Source organism: Lampris incognitus, chromosome 8, assembly GCF_029633865.1.
Source record: "Lampris incognitus isolate fLamInc1 chromosome 8, fLamInc1.hap2, whole genome shotgun sequence".
NCBI classification, from domain to species: domain Eukaryota; kingdom Metazoa; phylum Chordata; class Actinopteri; order Lampriformes; family Lampridae; genus Lampris; species Lampris incognitus.
In genome coordinates this window covers 54,938,512-54,960,390 of record NC_079218.1, presented here as the reverse complement: position 1 = coordinate 54,960,390, position 21,879 = coordinate 54,938,512, and the positions used below count along the sequence as shown (strand labels likewise).

Below are 21,879 nucleotides of genomic sequence, written 5' to 3'. Positions count from 1 at the left end.
GACGGACGACATAGGTGGAAGGTAGGTAGGTTCTTCTGGCAGCTCGTCAGCTGACAATATTCAATGCTCCATCCGTTGCCTGGTGATATTTGAGTAGACAAGTTGCGACTTTGTTGACACTTAAGAAATAAAAAGGGATCCGGTCACCTTCTCTTTCTGTGGAAACTGCATGCCTTGCAGGAAAACTTAACCAGTTATAACAATGAATTATCGGAAGAACAATAAAACCGTGGCCGGCGGTAATGGAAGACACGTGGTCCTTTGTTCATTGTATTCTGCAGAAGAGGGCATCCCTGAATGTGTGTTGTGTACGGGGTCCACACAAGAGAGATCGAATTTCAAATCCGTCGCGGTTTTATGGGCGAAATTGCATCACCAGAAACAGTGTTACTGTAACCAACAATACTAAAGTGTGGGGTGAGATGGTGGGTGGAGTTCACCAGTGAGGGTGAGCAAGGATTCATGGGTATTGTAGTCAACGGGGAGCGCTCGTTCCTACAATATAAAATCAGCATATGAATGCATATTCATATGAAACCGGTAATCACCGATTGCATATGAAACTGGCGACTGATCGTCAGTTTCGGTCGATGACTACTGCCAGCCAAAGAAGCTGGTTCACCAGCCACTGCCTGCTGCCCCCCCCCCCCTTGTCCTCTCTTCAATTTTTAGGAGCTCTTCATCCATACACCCTGGTTCAAGTAAATATGGGTGGCCATCAAATTCAAATGCCTCATCCACATTGTCGAAATTAGCTAAATATTCAGCCGTCACTTTGGAAATACATTACTGCGGGCAGTTCCTATGTTACCTCAAATGAACGTTCAGCTCTGATAAAATTTGTCCTGACTTCATTTGTAAACATCTGAAACCATGTCCCCATGCACAGGTAGTGCGTCAATGTTACAACAGAGAGAAATGTCAAGACAAGTTGTCTGCCACATAAACATACATGATGTCTGCTTACTTTTAGTCTTTGACCATGTATGACATATACTTTAACTTTCACATGTCCTGAAGGGTGAATGCTGGTGCACCTAGCCGCCACTGCTCTCTGGATCTCTGTTGAGTTTTGCTCTGTTGCTGTCTCTATTGTTCCTTTAGCCAAATGAACAGTAGCTCATTCTGCTTGCAATTTCAGGAACTCTTGCTTGTATTTATCTGAAAATCCTGTGTGTTTTGGGCTACCAATTTTTCCTACCTGGCTGCTGGATTCCTCGCTTCCCCCAGCTGCTGCTGTTCTACTCCAGAGCCTACGTTTGGTACAACACCTGCAACAATGCTGATCAATACCTTGTTTATATGGATTGTATTCGCTTGGATTATCCTATCTTTGATACGCCATCCAGTAACACCGTTACTTCAATACACGGCAGCGGAGCTTTTCCAACTACAACTCCACCTCTCTGAGCCACCACCGGCATTGCATCTTCACCGGGATATTGCTCGTCATTTTTGTCAGAAATACATTCACCTTGGATCATGCCGCAGCTTCTATTTCAATGACACGAAACCAATAGGTTGTGTGTCATCTTCTGGTCTTCCATTCCTTGTCCCTCAAAAAAGTCCGAACGGACTGTTGACCACAGCGGGCTAGCTAACATAGTCAGGCCGGCGAGCATCAAGCTCGACACAAACAATCTCACAATCGGGTTATTTAACATCCAGTCACTAACCAACAAGGGACTTCAAACTGTATGATCTACTGAATGATCGTAAGTTTGATTTCTTTTTTTTTTGTTGGGGATTCCCCCTCCCCCCTTTTTCTCCCAAATTATACCTGGCTACCCCACTCTTCCGAGCCATCCCCGTCACTGCTCCACTCCTGATGATCCGGGGAGGGATCATCAGAAGGGGTAGACCGCTACGTTACCCAGACACCCCTCAGATTTCACATTTTATGTCTATTCGATACAATATCATGCCTGTATGTGGATGGTCATGTCATTTTGTAAAGAAAGGATTAATGGTAATTGGCTTTATTTGTACCTTTCCCAGATTTTGTCAAAAAGTTTAGAGAAACATTCAGTTTTTTCATTAGCAACACAAAAAGTATACAAGCATCTAAGCAAAAAGAAGAGAGATTTAGTAGAATGATGGACTAGTTTTTAATGAAGTCATCTCTCCAAGGTTGCTCCAACCAGTTGGGAGAAAGCAACAAGAGGTAATTCCCATAATGCAACAGAGGAATCTTGGTACAGAAAGTGCCAAATCTAAAGCTTTTGGGGGCTGGCAAATCCTTTGATTACCTAATATTATATCCAGAACAAAGACATGATAAAAATGGCTGAGTATTAATTGAGTTATGTTACTATCTTTGGCAGAATCCTGGGAATGTCTGTTTTTGTGTACCTCCAAAGTGGTAATTTTTTCCTTGGCTTCTTTGGCACAGGCTCTCCAGCTGTTCTGAGTAGTGGTGAAGATGTGTGAATGGTATCTGCTTAAGATTGAAGGACAACAATCAGCCACAAATAACACCCAGGACAGCAACCACATGTAGAACCTCTGATGGGGCATGTCAGTTGGAGGTGTTTTTACCTTGGTGCTACTTCCTCCAGTTTGGCAAGGACGGCCCTGGCACATGACAGAGACCTGTAGAGGCAGTGTGAGGCTTTCTCACGGCAGTTCTCCAGGAATGACAGCTGGGGGATGGCAAAGGGCACAGTTAAATTCTGTTGCTCTCATTGTGTAAACATGTGTGTGTGTTGGGACTTAAGACTTAAACTCTAACAGAAATGAGAACCACTATGTTCATCTGCTTTTCATACCTTTTAAGACTTAAAGGTCAACCCCCTTTAGACAGGCATTTTACATAATCTCATTAAATGATTTTGCTGGGGGGCGTCCGGGTAGCGTGGCGGTCTATTCCGTTGTCTACCAACACGGGATCACTGGTTCGAATCCCCATGTTACCTCCGGCTTGGTCGGGCATCCCTACAGACACAATTGGCCGTGTCTGCAGGTGGGAAGCCGGATGTGGGTATGTGTCCTGGTCGCTGCACTAGCGCCTCCTCTGGTCAGGCGAGGTGCTGATCTGGGGAGGGCTGCAGACTACCACATTTCTCCTCCAATACATGTGGAGTCGCCAGCCACTTCTTTTCACCTGACAGTGAGGAGTTTTGCCAGGGGGAGGTAGCGCATGGCAGGATCACGCTATTCCCCCCCTGTGCCCCCCCCCCAACAGGCGCCCCAACCGCCAGAGGAGGCGCTAGTGCAGCGACCAGGACACATACCCACATCCGGTTTCCCACCCGCAGACACACCAATTATGTCTGCAGGGACGCCCGACCAAGCCAGAGGTAACACAGGGATTTGAACCCACAATCCCCGTGTAGGTAAGCAATGGAATAGACCGCCACACCACCCGGACACCCTAGGATTTGTTCAATTTAATACTGCTTAAAGTATTATGGTTTGTAAAAATTTCAAAAAAAAAAAAAATTTACCCAGGGATAGACAGAGACAATCGCACATGGTCTGCTGCTTTTCCATGCTCATTTGTGCTGTTGACACAATCACTGACTATCACCGTCAGGAAAAGCAGAATGTACCAAAGTTCATGGACAAAATGATGAACAAGCACTGCGCGAATAGGAAGGACAGAATTTTTTCAGGTGGATTGCACAATCACAAGAGACTGTAAGCCACCATGAAAAATCATGGCACTCTACTTGGCCAGCCCACAGAGCTGTCCCGCATGCCTTTTACAGAGTAAATTAGGGTTTCTGGCAGACTCCTCTGCCATACCCCAGCACCAAAAACTGGACTTCACTAATTGAATCTGTTCTGGATTATCAAAGATAAGTGGTGAACCTGTGCTGCCTGGGACCTCTTGGCAGCCTTGGCACACAGGTCTTTGGCTCTCTGGATGTGGTCTTCCAAGATCATCTTCTCGGCAGCTGACTGGTTACTGTGTGAATATGCAAGACTCAGCACTTTAAAAAGCTTTGTCATCAGCAAAAACATGACAGAATATGCCTCATACTACATTCTGGGTCTGCACTTACCTCAGTTCTAACAAACTGTTAAATTCTGAGTCATAGCTCTTCTGTACTTCTTTATTATTTTGTATGAGGCTGTGAATGAACATAAAAAGTAGTTAGAAATGATCACCACAAACAACTCTAATCATGCTACTGCACAGAGAATTGCTTATCTTGTCTGTGAATGAAGATTAGGAGTGACAAATCATGATTGCTTGACAAGAATTTTTTTAGATTAAACAATTTGGAAACCAGCCATCATGGACAGCTGATTAAACTGGATCAAAATAATTTTATTCGTTTTTACATTCATCTGTATATGGGTTTGTGGCAGACGTTCATCTCTCACACACTGGAAACTGCTATAATGGCATAAGCCAATCAACAATTCATAAAGTTTGGTTGTACACTTCCTGTTGGGCTATCAGGTCTTCAGTCTCTATCTTCAGGGTTTTCAGTGCCTCCTGATTGCCTTTTTTCTCTTGCTGGTCCATTTTCACCACTTCTTCAAGCTTATGTTGGAACAGCACCAGCTCTTTATTGGTCACCTTAACACACAATTAAGCAAACAAGGACAGTGAGTTTTGTTTCTTGGTTAACATACTGGCTGTTCTAATCTCCCTATATCGTCAAAGTTGCACTTTATTGATTTCCTCCAGTAGTTATGAGCCTACTTGTATATTGCCATCAATCTTCTTACAGTCTTCTTCAAGAGCAGTTATAACATCTTTGTGACTCTGATTCATCCCATCACAATCAGTCACTATTTTGTAGATCTGTATCTCAAACTCCTTGACGGTCTTGTGTTTTTTGTTGATGTCCCCCTGCAACGACAAAGCAGGAATACATAAGGAACAATCAATTACTATAAAAAGTATTTGTTAGATTTCAGCGGTGATGAAACTTACATTGCTGTCCTCAAAAAGCGCATAAACTTCTGTATTGATTGCTACACTCCTCTTGGCCTCATGACATGCCTACAAGGACAAAATATAACCACGCATACTTATCCAGCATTTATAGTTCTTTATGCACACCACATATTTCTGTACTGCTAATATAGCTTAAAATACAAGTGAGAGAATGGAGCCAACCTGTGGGGCTTCAGGTTTGTTCAACAAGCTGAGTCCAGACTTTGTCAAAATGCTTGGCTTTTCCCCAACACCACCTTCATCCACTTCACTGGTATACAGCTCCAAGTTGGCCATCTCACTAGATGTAAAGGTAGAAGGAAACTGTGGATTTGAAGGTTCCTGGCTCTCTGTAAACTGTTGGGAACTTCTTAAAGGCTCCACTGTGCCTGCTATTCTACTTGTTGGCAAGGCAAGCTGTGACAATGTAGACCCAAATACATAAGGACTGGGGAGGTAGGGATACGACTCAGGTTGTGCAGAATGAGGTTTCTGCAGGTAGCTTTTGTCTGTTGGGATAGTTGGGTCTTCCAGAGCACACTTGCTGTTTCCATGGCCAGTTTCCTGTAGAAAAATGGCATGCTTAGCGAGACCTATACAGTTCCCCATCATAATGAAGCGGAGGGACTCCAGGAGGAAGGGCTTAAAGCCACCAGCCTGTTCGATCTTCAGTTGAGCAGAAGGTGGAAAATTGTCAAGCTCTCCAACCAGCAGGGGGTCCTCGACATTCAGGGGCCCATGTTCTTCCAAGATCTGGGCAAAGTAGCTACAAGACAGACAGACATGTCCAAGTAAATGTCATATCAATGGTAGAGCAGTTGAAACTCCTTAACATAGCCAGCTGAACTAGTGAAAGGGGTCAAGCCATGATGCGCCAATATGTCCATAGATGAGAAATGTAAGGCATTATGATTGGCTTACCATAGTATTAATGCTATTATTAAGAACTTGCAGAAATGAATTCATAGATGGAAAGGAGATGGAGATGGTATGAAAGGTTGATGCATTTTAGTTATCTCTGATTGTCCACAAATATCTTTTGGAGAAGAGGAAGGCAAAACACCCTCAACTAGAGAAATGGGAATCTATTGGGGAATACAGTTAAAGAAATTAAAATCTTTGAATTTCGGTCAACTGATCTGATGAATGCCAGTCATAATAAGGCAAGTCATAATAAAATCATGACGTTTCAGTCAGCTGACTTTAATCAGATCCGTTGACTGAAACGCCATGATTTTCACTGTTGTAACAGTACTGCCTGAAAAATACACATTTCCCTAGTTGAGGGTGTTTCACCTTCCTCCATTCCATATGGATCATTTTATCTAATGCTGCACCTCTCTTCTTGCTTGAGCTTGGACATTTTTTCGGGCCAAAAGGATCTGCTGCCACTGATACCACAGAATTTGTTTGAACAAGGAGGCAGTGTAAAAAGTTCAAATAAGTTCAACTGTCTTTGCTCATTCATTTTCACCTATCTAATGCGTAGTTAAAAATTCAGAGTTTTATCTGAAGAGAAGTGATCACTTTAAGACTACATGGAAAGCATGATAGTCCCTAAAATATGATTTAAGAAAATGCGGCAATGAAATGTTTAACTGTGTGTCTATATATCTGCACTCTCACTGCACTACTGAGCTGATGTTGCCCGTTTTCAGTAGACAGTGCAGTCTACAAGACTTTGTCTATGGAAACAGCCTGTAGAACTGTACTGAGGCTGAGGATCAATGGGATTCTACAGCAGATTCAAGTAAACTGGAACAAAGATCAACGTCTTTTTAACAGGCATTTAAAACGTCATTTTCGATCACGCCAAGATGCCTAGCTTCCATAGAAGTTGATGTGTTGTAAGTCTTGTTATACGTTAGAAGGGTTTGTATTTAATACTTTGGTTTTGGCATCTGACTCAACCGTAGATGTAAGTCGCGCTTGCGCACGGTTGACTCACATTGACTAGTGGCAATCTTTTTAGGCTGACAGGTCCAGTAGTTTGCGAGATTAGTCGCGGACAGATACATGCACACACACACACACACACGACCAAACGCATAAAGACAGGGTTAGGGGTAGACCAAAATGGTTGCATAGCAAACCTTTTCTTTTTGGAAAGTGCAAGTTCATTTTAGACTTGGTTGCATTCGTGTGAGGGTCTGCCTAGTAGGCTGCACATCCACAGAATGAAAAGCAAAACTTTTTTATAGAACATGCAAACTCGACAGAGAGGAGGACCTGGGACGACACCCAAGGTTGGACAACCCTGGGGTTCGAACCTAGGACCTTCTCGCTGTGAGGCAACAGCGCTAACCACTGTGCCGCCTATTTATACATTTTTTAAATGTAATCCCATATGTAATGTAATTACTGGGGTTTCAAAAACATGGACTGAACAGCCATGTAGACAAACACTGGCAGTACAATGGGCCATACTGAAGAGCTTAGTGACTTTCAATGTGGCACAATGTGGTCACCATTCCAGCAAGTCAGTTCATCAAATTTCTGCCCTGCTAGAGCTGCCCCGGTCAACTGTAACTGCTGTTATTGTGAAGTGTAAACATCTAAGGGTAACAACAGCTCAGCTGCGAAGTGGTAGGCCACACAAGCTTTGACTTGACCGTTGAGTGCTGAAGCGCGTAAAAATTATCTGTCCTCGGTTGCAGCACTCACTACAGAGTACCAACCTGCCTCTGGAAGCAACATCAGCACAACAACTGTTCTTTGGGAGCGTCACGAAATGGGTTTTAATCACCAAGCAGCAGTACACAAGCCTAAGATCACCATGCACAATGTCAAGTGATGGCTGGAGTGGTGCAAAACACACTGACATTGGACTCTGGAGCTTTAAGATTTTCATTCACTGGTGGATATTTATTTAAGCTGTTAAAGCTTTCAGGTTCTATGTCCAAACATCACCAGACCTGGTGGATATTTTTAATGAAGCTGTTGTAGCTTTTAGCTTCTAATGGTTTGTGTTGGCTTGAGCCCCAGAATCAGCGTTTGTGGCTTCTACAGAAATGCAAATTTGTTGAGCATCCCTGTCAAGTCAACTTTCCAGGATGTGCAGTATTACCTGGCTACCAATAAAACTTGATGGAATTATGGTCCAAATATTTTCTTGCTACAAGCAGTCACTTGGAAGCAACATGAGAAGTTGTATGAATAAAGCAGAAAAAATAATGTACTTACTAGTCACTAAAGTACAATTATTTGCTTACGTAGTGACTTGTCAGACTTACTCATACAATCTTTCTTTAGTTGGATCAGGGCTGTTGTCTAAAATGTGTTTAAAGTCCTCTCTGTGTCCAGTGCAGTTGAACTGGTCCTCAAAGTCGGCCACTTGCTCTTGAATGTGATCAGGTATACTGAATGGCTCACTCGGGTCAAGGAATGCTCTGTTGAAAGAAATATGGAGGTGAGAAAAAAGCCAAACTCCAAAAGACAAGCATTACTTCATTGTATATTAAGCAATTTACAAATAGCCATCCTCTTCAAAAAAGTCCCGCTCATCTCTGGGTGTACCGCCTCTCGCTCCTGAAAAGATCGTAACGCCCTGCCAAGAAGATGGGATGGAAGAAACATTTCAGAATGACACGGGTTACAATATAACACAAGTACAAACAAACTTCCCCAGTGGCATGTTGCAATCTACAGTCTCACCTTTGGCTCTTTGTGTTTCTTTTTGCGGCCTCTGTTCTTTGTCTTCATAGAAGAATTCTGTAAGGAAAAGAACTGCATGGTAACTGCTTGATGACCCATTTGTTTGGCAAAAAATCATTATAAAGGATTTTTAGATGCCTTTTCATTATTATTTTCATCCATTATTTTCGAGAGTGTATACATAAACAGCTCCTTTAGTAGGGGTGTAAGAAAATATCGATACACTCGAGTATCGCAGTATTATCTTTTGTGATACCGTATCGATTCTCAAAACCACTACATTGATTTTTAATTGTTTACATGTAAAGGTCTGCGAAAAACATTTTGTGTTGTGTGTAACCCCACAATCTCTAGACAACAGTGCTGTAATCTATCTTCAGCTATTTGACACTTCCACTCCAACACAACAACGTAAACTGAGACAGGAAGTAGCATAAGCGCAAAATATCACTGCCACCAGCAATAATGTGGGCACATATAGCATATAATTATCCAAAGGAGTTGAATCAAGTGCTACTGGACTTGGTATACATTACCAACGCCCATCGCTAACAGAGCCATAGATATGAGTGGCTCTTTTGTGTACCGATGTTTAGTCGCGCCTGTTGTTATCGGAGCTATTGATATGCGTGGCTCTCCTGTGCTCTCCTGAAAGGACGGCATTGTAAGTAGGAGATAGGTGGTGTCGCAGACCTCCTCCTCTGTTGAGGGATGGTTTTTCCAGTTTCGCATAGGTGGCTTCCTTCACCCCTCTTTCAAACCATCTATCTTCTCTGTCCAAAATGTGTACATTGCTGTCCTCGAAGTAGTGTGTCTTCTCCTTTAGGTGTAGATAGACTGCTGAGTCTTGTCCTGAGGAGTTTGGCCTTCTGTGTTGGGCCATCCGTTTGTGTAGTGGTTGTTTGGTTTCTCCTATGTATAGGTCAGTGCAATCCTCATCGCATTGTACAGCATACACCAGATTGCTTTTTCGGGTGTATAGTACACGGTCTTTATTTTGGACAGAGAAGACAGATGGTTTGAAAGAGGGGTGAAGGAAGCCATCTATGTGAAACTGGAAAAACCATCCCTCAACAGAGGAGGAGGTCTGCGACACCACCTATCTCCCACTTACAATGCCGTCCTTTCATCTCTACCCAGGAGACTCACGAAGCCTAACCTCCAAGAACAACAGTCGGTCACTAACGGCTCCAACAACTCTCATGACCACTGAATAATGAGGTCGAAACTAACACCCCCAACGACCGTCGCTGCTAAACAAATGCAAATCAATAGCTCCGATAACGACGGGCGCGGCTGGACATCGGAGCACAGGAGAGCCATGCATATCAATAGGATCCCAAAAGGGCTAATTAAATGTAATTATTTATATATTTGCTCTTGGCCCTGTTGATCATCTGGCGGGATCCAAAGAATTTTCCAAGGGGTATATTTAAATGTAGAGCTTGTCACTCAGAAATAGAAGAGGGGCCCCATAATACGCTAAGAGAGTATCTGAATTGTTGAATTACAACAAGAGAGCATGTTGCTTTGTGAGAGTCACAAAGAAGAGAATTTGAGAGGACAATGACAGATATACCACTCTGGTGAGATCAGTGCATCATGGACCCTGAGGCTCACCAAGTAGTTGATTTTCTTATCTACAGTTGAGTTAAAATTAAGTGGAGATTAAGATAAACCGCCTGGTTGAGTTGATATTGGAAATAGTATTGGCAATAGAACTAACCTGGTTGACTTAGTGTAAGTGTCTCAAATAACAAGGTGGATGACAATCCACCCTGAGTGAAGTCTCTCCATTTCCAAATTTCAGTGATAAGTACTGAGTGAAAACAAGTGAGCTGTGAAAAATGTGTTAAATTGTGCGTTGATTAATTGAGAAATTGAAATAACTGCATTTGATGGTGATACGTTTTGTGAATATATGTTCTACTACAGATAAGGAAGAGGCCATCCTGCCAGGCTGCATTACCAGTGATGTGTATGTGAGGAAGATAAGAGGAGTGAGTAGTCAAGTCTATTCACAAAACATAATGTACTGTATGAACAACAATATGGTTTTAGAGGTAACAGAACAACTTCATTTGTACTGATAGAATTTTTAGAAGAAATTACAAAGGTGATAGAAAACAAAGAATATGCAATAGGGGTATTTCTGGACCTAAAAAAAAAAGACACTGCAGATCATGAGTTGTTAATAAAAAATCTACAAAGATAGGGTATAAGAGGGATGGTACTATCCTGGTTATACAGTTATACCTACAGAATAGGTACCAATATGTTGAAATACAAAACTTCAAATTAAAATTACTGAAGGTTAGGTGTGGGGTTCCTCAGGGCTCAGTGTTGGGACCATTGTTGTTTATATTGTACATAAACAATATTTGCAAAGTGTCAAAAACCCTGAAAACCATAGTATTCGCAGATAATACAAACTTACTTATGGAACAACTTTTGGATAAAGTGGAAAAGGAATTGAGCAGGATGAAGAGTTGGTCTGATGCAAATAAACTAACACTGAATTTAAGCAAAACAAAATGTATAGTCTTTGGGAATTTGAGCAGTATCGGTAAGAGTAATAGTACTGTTAAAATCTTAACGATACCCATCCCTAATGACACCGGGGTTATAATCACATTTTAGGAGATAATATATTTCACCAACCACATTAACTCGGTGGACAACCACATCAAGTTCACCAGGGAGGATGTGAAAAATTACAGGCTAGCTTTCTTAGACTGAAATTGCAATTGGGGATGGGGGACATTTGATTGTTGATGTTTACCATTAAGCAACACATACTGATCAGTACTTAAGGTTTGACTCTCATCATCCACTGCAGCACAATCTAGGAGTCATCAGGACGCTGTACGAGTTGACAACACCCCAACGACACAGCAGCCGGGGAAGGGGAGAAACCCCACATTAAACAGGCCCTGGTAAAGTATCGTTAACCTAACTGGACATTTATCAAAGCCAGGAAGATGCTCAAACAGTGCACCAGCTGATGAAAGAGAGGAGAAGGACAACAGCTGTATAAGCGTAAACCAGTGGTGATTCCATACTTGGCAGGAATGTTGGAACAGTTGAGATACATATTTTCCAAACACCACATCTCGATTGCTTTCAAACCCCAGAACACACTGCACCAGAAATCGATCCACCCCAAGGGTCAGGTCCTCTCGCACAAACAGAGCAATGTAATGTATGCTGTTAAGTGCCGGGAGGCTTGCCATGACTTGTACATTGGGGAAAGCAAACAGACTCTGGCGAAGAGGATGGCACGACATAGAAGAGCCAACTCGTCAAGCCGTGGTGTAAACCCATCTACAGGCCAGTGGCCATTCTTTTAAAGATGACGATGTGCACATCCTTGATAGGGAGGAACGCTGGTTTGAATGGGGAGTCAAAGAGGTTAAAAGAGAATGACTATATGAAGAGAGAATGACCATCTCTGAACTGAGGAGGGGGGCTTAAGAGTACCTCTGTTGCCACCGTATAATACTGTGATTGCAGCTATTCCCCAGCCCTCCGTCAATAGTACACATGGCCAATTTAATTCTACTTAACAGTCACGGCAATTTGCATATGAAACCGATTGCTGGTTTCCGTTGTGACACAACTGCGCCAGTTTTGGTTGTTGTGCAACTATGCCTATTTATAAGGTTGGGGATACCTGCAGTCAGCTGACACTGACAAAGCCACTTAGATGAGTGATGAAATGTTTCTCCCACTAAACTTTGTGTCCATATGAACTGATTCAACTTTCTGGGGTTTGAGTGGGGGAATCAAAGAGCCCATTTACATGAAGAGAAAATGACCATTCCTGAACCATGGCGGGGGGCTGAGTACATCTGTCACCATCTTACAATGCTGTGATTGCAGCTATTCCCTAGTAGTACATGTGGCCATTGTAACTCGAATTAATGGTCATGTCTAGGGTTGGGTACCGTCCACATTTGAACCATTACCGGTACCCTGAATTCGGTACCGGTACTCAACTGTACCTTTCTTCAGTACTTTCCATCTATCTTTTCTGACGGACCAACCGCTGCTGGGTGATTAAAAATACATCACTACCTGTGCAATGCTTGGGGTTTTTGGCAGGAATGTCGCCACAGACATGTTTGTATTCCTTCGTATCACTGCACATACAAGAGCCTTCATTAGTGCCTATAAGCCTAAATGGTCATTGTGTCACCATGTTTGACGAAGATAGCAACATAAAGGACATTTATTTAAGTGAGAATCTTCAAGATAGCTCTTTAATGATTCCAGCGTTATCGTAACAGGCTATGACAAAAAGATAAGTGGCATCCCAATTAGTTTTGTTGTATCAACATTTGATACTACTCTTAAAAACAGATCAAATCTTCCAATTTTTCCATTATTGAGTTGTTGCGAGCTCAAAAGACTTAACTCACAAGCCTCTTAAAGACTCTTTATGAATCCAGATAGCAATGGTTAATGCATAGTAGACAAGACAATATAGTACTTACATCTTGATTTTTATCTTCAGACTTCTTCATGACCATCTGGCAATGGCCATCTGAAAAGTACCATAGAATTTAAAGTTAAATTATAAAAGTTAGAAGAAAAATACATTATTGCAAATTCAATGGTAAAGCTAGTCCAAATTGCTTACCCATCACTTCAAAATACTGATCTAGTATTGTATGACAGCCAGCGTAAAGCTCCCTGTGCTCTTCCAAAGCCCAGATAAAAAGTCTCATATCTTGTACTGGAGACTGTTTAAGGAATTCAGTGACAGTTAAGTCATTTTGATTCAAAAACTCTGGTCTGGTACCAAATTTTTCTATAAGCATATCCTGTACTGGGGTAAAGGTGAGCAGAGGAGCCAGGTCCAACTTCTCCATGTGTCCTGAATAGCGCTCAATGAACTCTCTGGCAGCATTTAGACCTGTGGAAGAAAGCAAATATGTTTTGTGGTATACAATTATGAGTCAAAACATTATGACCACCTGCCTAATATAATGTTGGTCCTCCATGTGCTGACAAGACAGCGCCGACCCACCGAAGCATGGCCTATACAAGACCTCTGAAGGTGTCCTATGGTATGGCAACAAAACATTAGCAGCAGATCCTTCAAGTCCTGTAAGTTGCAAGGTGGAGCCACTGTAGATCGGACTTGTCGAATACATCCCACAGATGCTCAGTCGGATTGAGATCTGGAGAGTCTGGAGGCCAGGGCAACACCTTGAACACTTCATCATGTTCCTCAAACCATTCCAGAACAATGTGTGCAGTGTCATTCCTTGCAATGTCATTTTGTGCAATGTGGCAGGGTGCATTGTCCTGCTGAAAGAGGCCTCTGTTATCAGGGAATAACGATTTCCATGAAGGGGTGTACCTAGCCTGCAATGATATTTAGGTAGGTGGCATGAGTCAAGTTGACGTCCACATGAATGGCCGGACACAGGGTTTCCCAGCACAATGTTGCTTAGAGCTTCACACTCCCTCCACCGGCTTGTCTTCCCACAGTGCATCCTGGTGCCATCACTTACCCAGGTAGACGGTGCACACGTACACAGCTATCTGCATGAGCTAAAAGAAAATGGGACTCATTCGACCATGCACCCTTCTTCCACTGCTCCAAGCAAGATCCAGTGCCAACGTTCGCATGCCCATTGTAGGCGCTTTCGATGGTGGACAGGGGTCATCAGGGGAATTTTGCAAGTCTGTGGCTACGCACACCCATACGCAGCAGGGTGTGATGCATGGGTGTTGTGACACATTCTTCCCGTAGCCATTATTAAAATTTTCTGTGATTTGTGGCACAGTAGATCTTCTGTCGGTTCGGACTAGATGGGATACCCTTCATTGCCCTCGTGCATCGATGAGCCTTGGGTGCTCAACACCGTCACCAGTTTGTCCCTCCTCGGACCACTGTCGGTAGGTACTCACCAATGCTGAGCGGGAGCACCCCACAAGATCTGCTGTTTCAGAGATGCTCTGACCCAGTCATCTGGCCATTTCTCCTGCATCCAACATGTCGACTACGACAACTGGTTTTTCGTTTACCATCTAATCTACCCAGGATGGTGACATGTGCCCTTGTTTGGAGATGATCAACATTATTTGGTTCACCTGTGAGTGGTCATAATGTTTTGGCTCATCAGTGTATACATTTTTATATTTTTACCTAAGTCATCAGGTTGCATAAAACAAGGAGTTGAACAAGCTTGACTATGTAACTATTTTTTTAAATAAATTTATTTCTAGTTTTTCCCCTTATCCCACCCGATTAACCCAATGGCATATGGCCAGAACTTGTCGGAATAACTACCCCGGCTCACGTTTCCACAGGAAGGAGATAGTCGTAACACCAGCTTCCTTCAAACTCGTGTCGGCTGCTCTCGCTATTTTACACGCTGAAGCCTCGCATGGATTGCATTACCCTCAAGCCGCGAAGGAGACGTAGGGAGAATGCTTTCAGTTGCTTGACTGCAGGCGCCCGGGTGGGCCAGAGGGGTCGCTGGAAAACGACGAGTCCCCGAACACTACACCGATCTACACCCACTACTCCTCGGGTAAGGGTGGCCTAATGAATGCCTTACCCCGTGGACGCTCTGGCCGTGACCGGTTACGGCGAGTCTGGGATACGAACCTCCCAGCCACATGACGAGCGGACTGCAAGAACGGCGGTTTATTCCGCTCGGCCATCAGAGCGGCGACTACGTAACTATTAAGATATATAAAAACAAAATTTCTGGCCATGAATTAGAACCAATACATATAAGTTGAGATCAAGTAATACGCACTTAAAAAATCAGAACTGACCTGCATTATCAAGCTGCTGGGCCCACTCAATTAAGTTGGGACAGGTATCAGGTGAAGTGCTGAGGAACTGGATGAGGAGGCGAGCCCACACCCGGTTCTTCCTCTCCAGCATCAGATCTGCCACTTGGCCTAGCGTTCCGGGCTTCTGTTGATCCCCGCCGATGATCCTCCCTGCTACGTTACTGCCCTTTGACAAGTCCAGTTCCATCCAGGGCATAAGACTCTTCATTAGGGCTGACATATTAGGGCTCTGTTCTTCTCCAAAAAGCTTCCTGCTCTCCTTAATTTGATGCAGGACAGGGTCCCGATACAGCATCCAGGAACAAGCTGAGGGAAGACACAGTGTGAGAGAGGAAGCACAGGGATAAAAAAAAACTTGCAAAGAACACACTTATTAGTTCACAATGAATATGTTGAACTTGGGGGTGAAAATGGTGTTGACTAGTGACAAAAGCTGCGGTAAACTATGAGGATGTAATCAGATACATTTAATCCTTTGAGGATGGTTAAAAAGCTGGTACCTTTCTCTGGAAACTGAACCACGTTTTCTTCTTTCTCCAACAGAGAGTGATTCATTTCCCAGTTATGTTGAGATGCTTGCTTATACTGCTTTCTTTTATATTTACGGTCTTCCTTAGATTTTAACTTCTTAAGACTGAAAATAAACAAGAAACAAGACACTAATCAGGAACAATTCATTCTCATTTCATCTATGTACTTGCCTTCACAGAAGAAACAACATTCGGTAATAAACAAACATTATAAACATCTTGCCCTCCAATTAAAATACACTTACCCCTTGGATACTTTAATACATTGCAGTACAAGCCTGTTTTGTGTGTCCCACACTCATCTTTTGTCATCACTATATTTACTAAGTCTTTTGAAGTGGTGTTTTGGTTGGAATATGAAAAAACTTTGAAGCCATTTTTCTCAGTTTCACATTCTTGGAAGTTACTGCTTTCTGCCTTTGTAGGGTAAGGTAGCATCTGTTCAAAATTTGGAAGCCAATTATGGCAAAATTGTGTTTAATATAAAACCACAAATGGAAAACTTTAGTGAACGACAGTCAAGTGAAGCCATATGCCAAATTTGATGAGGATTTGACTAAATTTGTAGGAGTGAAAAAAGTTTTTGAAAAAAATTAAAAATGACAGAAAATGTAGTCAAATGGAAACAGGTTTGCCTGGTATACAAAGTTGGAGCTTAAGTCAGGGAAAACATGGTAAAAATAATTTTGATTCTATGGCTTTCGGTTTAGAAGTTGTATGGCAAAAATTGAAAAGGGTTATCAAAGCAAAGCCTATGGGTTCAGCTGATGTAATTTTTTTTTTTTTTTGCCTGAGTAGTAGGTGAAATTTTCAGCCTATCTGCCAAGTTTAGTGAATGTAGCCCTAACAGTTTCTGACCAACACATAATTTTTAGTGCAGAACAAGAAGAAGAAGAATCTGAGCAAAAACAATAGGGTTCCAGCACTACAGGCTTGGACCCCTAACAAGGAAAGAATACATAATTTAAACAAAACATAAACCAATCAAATACATAAATATATGCGGTGAAATTTACTTACAAATATGGTTCCCTGAAATTCAGCCTAAACTTTAGGTAGTGTTCAGTGGCGTGCTGTACTAAACATGTCATGTTGGGGCATCTGGGTAGCGTAGCGGTCTATTCCGTTGCCTACCAACACGGGGCTCCTGGTTCGAATCCCCGTGTTACCTCCGGCTTGGTCGGGCATCCCTACAGACGCAATTGGCCGTGTCTGCGGGTGGGAAGCCGGATGTGGGTATGTGTCCTGGTCATTGCACTAGCACCTCCTCTGGTTGGTCAGGGCACCTGTTCAGGGGGGAGGGGGAACTAGGGGAACAGCGTGATCCTCCCATGCATTACGTCCCCCTGGTGAAACTCCTCACTGTCAGGTGAAAAGAAGACGCTGATGACTCCACATGTATTGGAGGAGACATGTGGTAGTCTGCAGCCCTCCCCGGCTCGGCAGAGGGGGTGGAGCAGCGACCGGGACGGCTCGGATGAGTGGGGTAATTGGCCCCATAAAATTGGGGAGAAAATGGGGGGAAAAAATCCAAAAAAAAAAGAAAAAGTTAATGTCTGATAAGTACAGTAGTCAAAGTGGCTTGGTACTGGCTTAGTCGTATGCAATGCCATCTCACAGTAAGAGGTTCTTGGATTCAATTCTAGCCCATCTTTGTGGAATTTGTGTGGCTTTCCTTCAGGGACCCTGGCTTCCTCCCATAGCCAAAGGCATGCTTATTAGACAAGATCTCTAAACTGCCGGTAAGTGTCAGTGACTGTGTATGAGGCACACAAAAAAAAAAAAAAAAAAAAAAACACCAACTGAAAATGTCCATTCAGATAGTAAATAAAACTACTTGCAGTTGTCTCAGTTAAGTTTTCTGCACTTTGTTTAGCCCATTATAAATGATGCCTAAATGCTTAAAAAAGAAAAGCCATTCTGTTTCCATGATCTACTCAATCGATTATGTTGGTATTGTATAAAACATCAACTAGCTCAAGTGGACAACCATTGCTCGCTCAATAATGACACTAAAGAGGCAGAGAGATTTTAGTGTTGTGGCAGTTTTCAGATTTACTTTAAGTAAATCTGAAATTCACTTATCTCTGCAAGTCATGACATGAGGTAAACAACTTGGTTAACACTGATGGTCCTGGAGCCCACTTCTATAATGGTGAAAGCTGGACACGCACCATATTTTATGGCGTTGAGGTTCTGGACCCGTGGTGTTTTGTTTTTTTCAAAAAATTTTTTATTAAAGATAATTATAATAACGATAATAAATATAATTAATAATCAATTATAAATAATAATAATATGAATAATAAATTTATGTAAATAAAATCAATAATGTATATATATCGTTTATAACATATATATATAAATATATAAAGTTTTTCCCCACATCTATCTTAATATATAAATACATATATTTAGATTATATAAATATATATATACACTACCGTTCAAAAGTTTGGGATCACCCAAACAATTTTGTGTTTTCCATGAAAAGTCACACTTATTCACCACCATATGTTGTGAAATGAATAGAAAATAGAGTCAAGACATTGACAAGGTTAGAAATAATGATTTGTATTTGAAATAAGATTTTTTTTACACCAAACTTTGCTTTTGTCAAAGAATCCTCCATTTGCAGCAATTACAGCATTGCAGACCTTTGGCATTCTAGCTGTTAATTTGTTGAGGTAATCTGGAGAAATTGCACCCCACGCTTCCAGAAGCAGCTCCCACAAGTTGGATTGGTTGGATGGGCACTTCTTGCGTACCATACGGTCAAGCTGCTCCCACAACAGCTCAATGGGGTTCAGATCTGGTGACTGCGCTGGCCACTCCATTACCGATAGAATACCAGCTGCCTGCTTCTGCTCTAAATAGTTCTTGCACAATTTGGAGGTGTGTTTAGGGTCATTGTCCTGTTGTAGGATGAAATTGGCTCCAATCAAGCGCTGTCCACTGGGTATGGCATGGCGTTGCAAAATGGAGTGATAGCCTTCCTTATTCAGAATCCCTTTTACCCTGTACAAATCTCCCACCTTACCAGCACCAAAGCAACCCCAGACCATCACATTACCTCCACCATGCTTAACAGATGGCATCAGGCATTCTTCCAGCATCTTTTCATTTGTTCTGCGTCTCACAAACGTTCTTCTTTGTGATCCAAACACCTCAAACTTGGATTCATCCGTCCACAACACTTTTTTCCAGTCTTCCTCTGTCCAATGTCTGTGTTCTTTTGCCCATCTTAATCTTTTTCTTTTATTGGTCAGTCTCAGATATGGCTTTTTCTTTGCCACTCTGCCCTGAAGCCCAGAATCCCGCAGCCGCCTCTTCACTGTAGATGTTGACACTGGTGTTTTGCGGGTACTATTTAATGAGGATGCCAGTTGGGGACCTGTGAGGCGTCTGTTTCTCAAACTAGAGACTCTAATGTACTTATCTTCTTGCTCAGTTGTGCAACGCGGCCTCCCACTTCTTTTTCTACTCTGGTTAGAGCCTGTTTGTGCTGTCCTCTGAAGGGAGTAGTACACACCGGTGTAGGAAATCTTCAATTTCTTAGCAATTTCTTGCATGGAATAGCCTTCATTTCTAAGAACAAGAATAGACTGTCGAGTTTCAGATGAAAGTTCTCTTTTTCTGGCCATTTTGAGCGTTTAATTGACCCCACAAATGTGATGCTCCAGAAACTCAATCTGCTCAAAGGAAGGTCAGTTTTGTAGCTTCTGTACCGAGCTAAACTGTTTTCAGATGTGTGAACATGATTGCACAAGGGTTTTCTAATCATCAATTAGCCTTCTGAGCCAATGAGCAAACACATTGTACCATTAGAACACTGGAGTGATAGTTGCTTGAAATGGGCCTCTATACACCTATGTAGATATTGCACCAAAAACCAGACATTTGCAGCTAGAATAGTCATTTACCACATTAGCAATGTATAGAGTGTATTTCTTTAAAGTTAAGACTAGTTTAAAGTTATCTTCATTGAACAGTACAGTGCTTTTCCTTCAAAAATATGGACATTTCAATGTGATCCCAAACTTTTGAACGGTAGTGTATATTATAAATAATACATATAATACATTTTAATAATAATAAATATAAAATTATGACAAAGATAATTATAATATCCAAAAAATATAGCTTCTGAAAATAATGGTAATACACCCTCAATGAAGAAGATGGCAAGCATTGCTGTAACCATTGACCACTGTAGCTAGAACTGCTGCCAGCAGCATGTGGTGTATCATTGTTGGTACCTTACCTTGTGCATTTCTGGTTTACTTTCAACTTCACTTGATGCTCCTGCTTAGCAATGTCAGCTTCAAACTGATGGGGGAAATGTAGTAATACATTTACACAAAAGGTGCATGAGCAAAATGACTTTCAAATTTGACTTCAACTACTGATTACTTACCTTACATTTGATTAGGCCTGTTGAACCATAGATTTTGATACTACATATTTTACCTCTGCAGTTTGGAGTAAAGCATGTTTCTTTGAGAAAATCCTGTAAGAACAAAACATGACTTGAGCATCAAAGTATGCATGGTAAAAAAAAATGCTGCTCCGCAAAACACATTTACCTTTTCATTTTTGTCGAAAAATTTTGTCTTGAGGGTTTTCCAACAGCTGATGTGGTACTCTACAACACAACTTTGAGAGCAATTTACTTGAATGAAGCCCTAAAAAAAAGAAGCCATTTTTTTTAACAGCTTAGTGCTTTTGTCATTGTCATTTTTGACTGAAAATCTGGCTGTTGGCAGTTACCTTAAAATCTGGGTCAGTGAAATAAATTTTAGTTTTCGTATGACCAAGGCAATTCTCATGTCTACAAACAGCATCTGGTTTAGGGGGAAATTTGCATAACTCTATTGCATTGACCAGGAGCTCCTAAAAGAAAAAGAAAAAAAAACAAAAACAAAACACAACCAATATTTTACACGGTTTCATTTTTGCAGAAAATCATTTGTTTTGTTGCAGTTTATAGTTTAATGGAGAATGTGGCGGTTGTTGATAGATATTTAGCATGGTTCCATTCTTTTTGAAATGTCATGGTTGAGATTTTAATCTTAGTATATTTAAATATGCATGTAAATGAACCAGAGGAAATAAACACACATGGATAACGTACCTTTAAGTAGTATGGCTGTGATTCTTTGACAATCTCTTTTGTCATAGGCCATTTGAGTACACCAGGCATTATTTGATTTCTAACCAAACGCAGTGAGTCTAAAAACCTCTCCAGTGCAAGTGGATACCTTCAAGGGAAAGATGCACATGAAATCTCTGAGAGTTACACATGTAACTGCAGTTCAGTGAATTCCGCATGACCATCAGAGATGATGCTTAAGTACTGGATCTTCTCCATTTCCCATGTGCCCAAGTTGAGATCCTACACAAAATCACCTGTGACATTGATGACAAAAGGTGGTATGTCCCCTATAAGTACCTTCATCATCTACTCACCTGTTCCTACAGAATATTATTTCAAGATTCCGACTGACAGGGAACTCTGACAGTCACCTGGGATTCATAGAACTGCAGTTACATGAGTAACTCGCATTCTATTTCATTCCTCCTGACTGTCAGAGATGGTGCTTAACCACCGGATGATTCCTCACAATGGTTATAAGCAAGCTTATCCATCTCATGAATGCTAGAGTCTTGGTCAGATGACCGTTATGACAGTATGCAGAGTAACTACATTGATCCTGTAGAAGTGGGCAAAGGTCAATGTGCAGGGTCATTATCAGGTAGCTGTAGCACAACTATCCCTCAGCTAGCCATCAGGTAAACAAACTATACACACAATAGTATGTGGTCCTCTCAGGTACAGCCCATACACCCACAGTCTTATGGGCTGAGACTTCCAGTTTTTAAGTGTTGGTGAGAGAACTGTCCAAAAGCTGGCTGATTGTCCTCAGGAACTATTCCCACGATCTTGTGCAGCCCTTGGGGTGACAGGACCTTGGAGGACCA

General features: G+C 42.0%; 1 protein-coding gene across 4 annotated transcripts in view; it reads right to left on the bottom strand.

Moving 5' to 3' along the window:
- Positions 1-21,879, bottom strand: part of ttc3 (tetratricopeptide repeat domain 3) — a 128,865-nt gene that overhangs the window by 26,226 nt on the left and 80,760 nt on the right. For 3 of the 4 annotated variants that reach the window (XR_008810616.1, XM_056285128.1, XM_056285130.1), the window contains 20 exons: positions 21,032-21,158; positions 20,668-20,790; positions 20,484-20,582; positions 20,315-20,407; positions 20,162-20,226; positions 15,868-16,001; positions 15,347-15,673; positions 13,191-13,466; positions 13,045-13,094; positions 8,549-8,605; positions 8,365-8,441; positions 8,128-8,283; positions 5,078-5,660; positions 4,892-4,960; positions 4,658-4,807; positions 4,392-4,531; positions 4,008-4,076; positions 3,814-3,910; positions 2,539-2,642; positions 2,353-2,440 (listed from right to left, as the gene is read on the bottom strand). Coding sequence is in view for 3 of the 4 variants with exons in the window: in XM_056285128.1 (XP_056141103.1) it covers positions 2,353-2,440; positions 2,539-2,642; positions 3,814-3,910; positions 4,008-4,076; positions 4,392-4,531; positions 4,658-4,807; positions 4,892-4,960; positions 5,078-5,660; positions 8,128-8,283; positions 8,365-8,441; positions 8,549-8,605; positions 13,045-13,094; positions 13,191-13,466; positions 15,347-15,673; positions 15,868-16,001; positions 20,162-20,226; positions 20,315-20,407; positions 20,484-20,582; positions 20,668-20,790; positions 21,032-21,158 (2,884 nt within the window). In the remaining variant the exon portion in view is untranslated. The remainder of the gene's footprint in view (positions 1-2,352; positions 2,441-2,538; positions 2,643-3,813; positions 3,911-4,007; positions 4,077-4,391; positions 4,532-4,657; positions 4,808-4,891; positions 4,961-5,077; positions 5,661-8,127; positions 8,284-8,364; positions 8,442-8,548; positions 8,606-13,044; positions 13,095-13,190; positions 13,467-15,346; positions 15,674-15,867; positions 16,002-20,161; positions 20,227-20,314; positions 20,408-20,483; positions 20,583-20,667; positions 20,791-21,031; positions 21,159-21,879) is intronic. The other variant, XM_056285129.1, reaches the window with a different exon arrangement.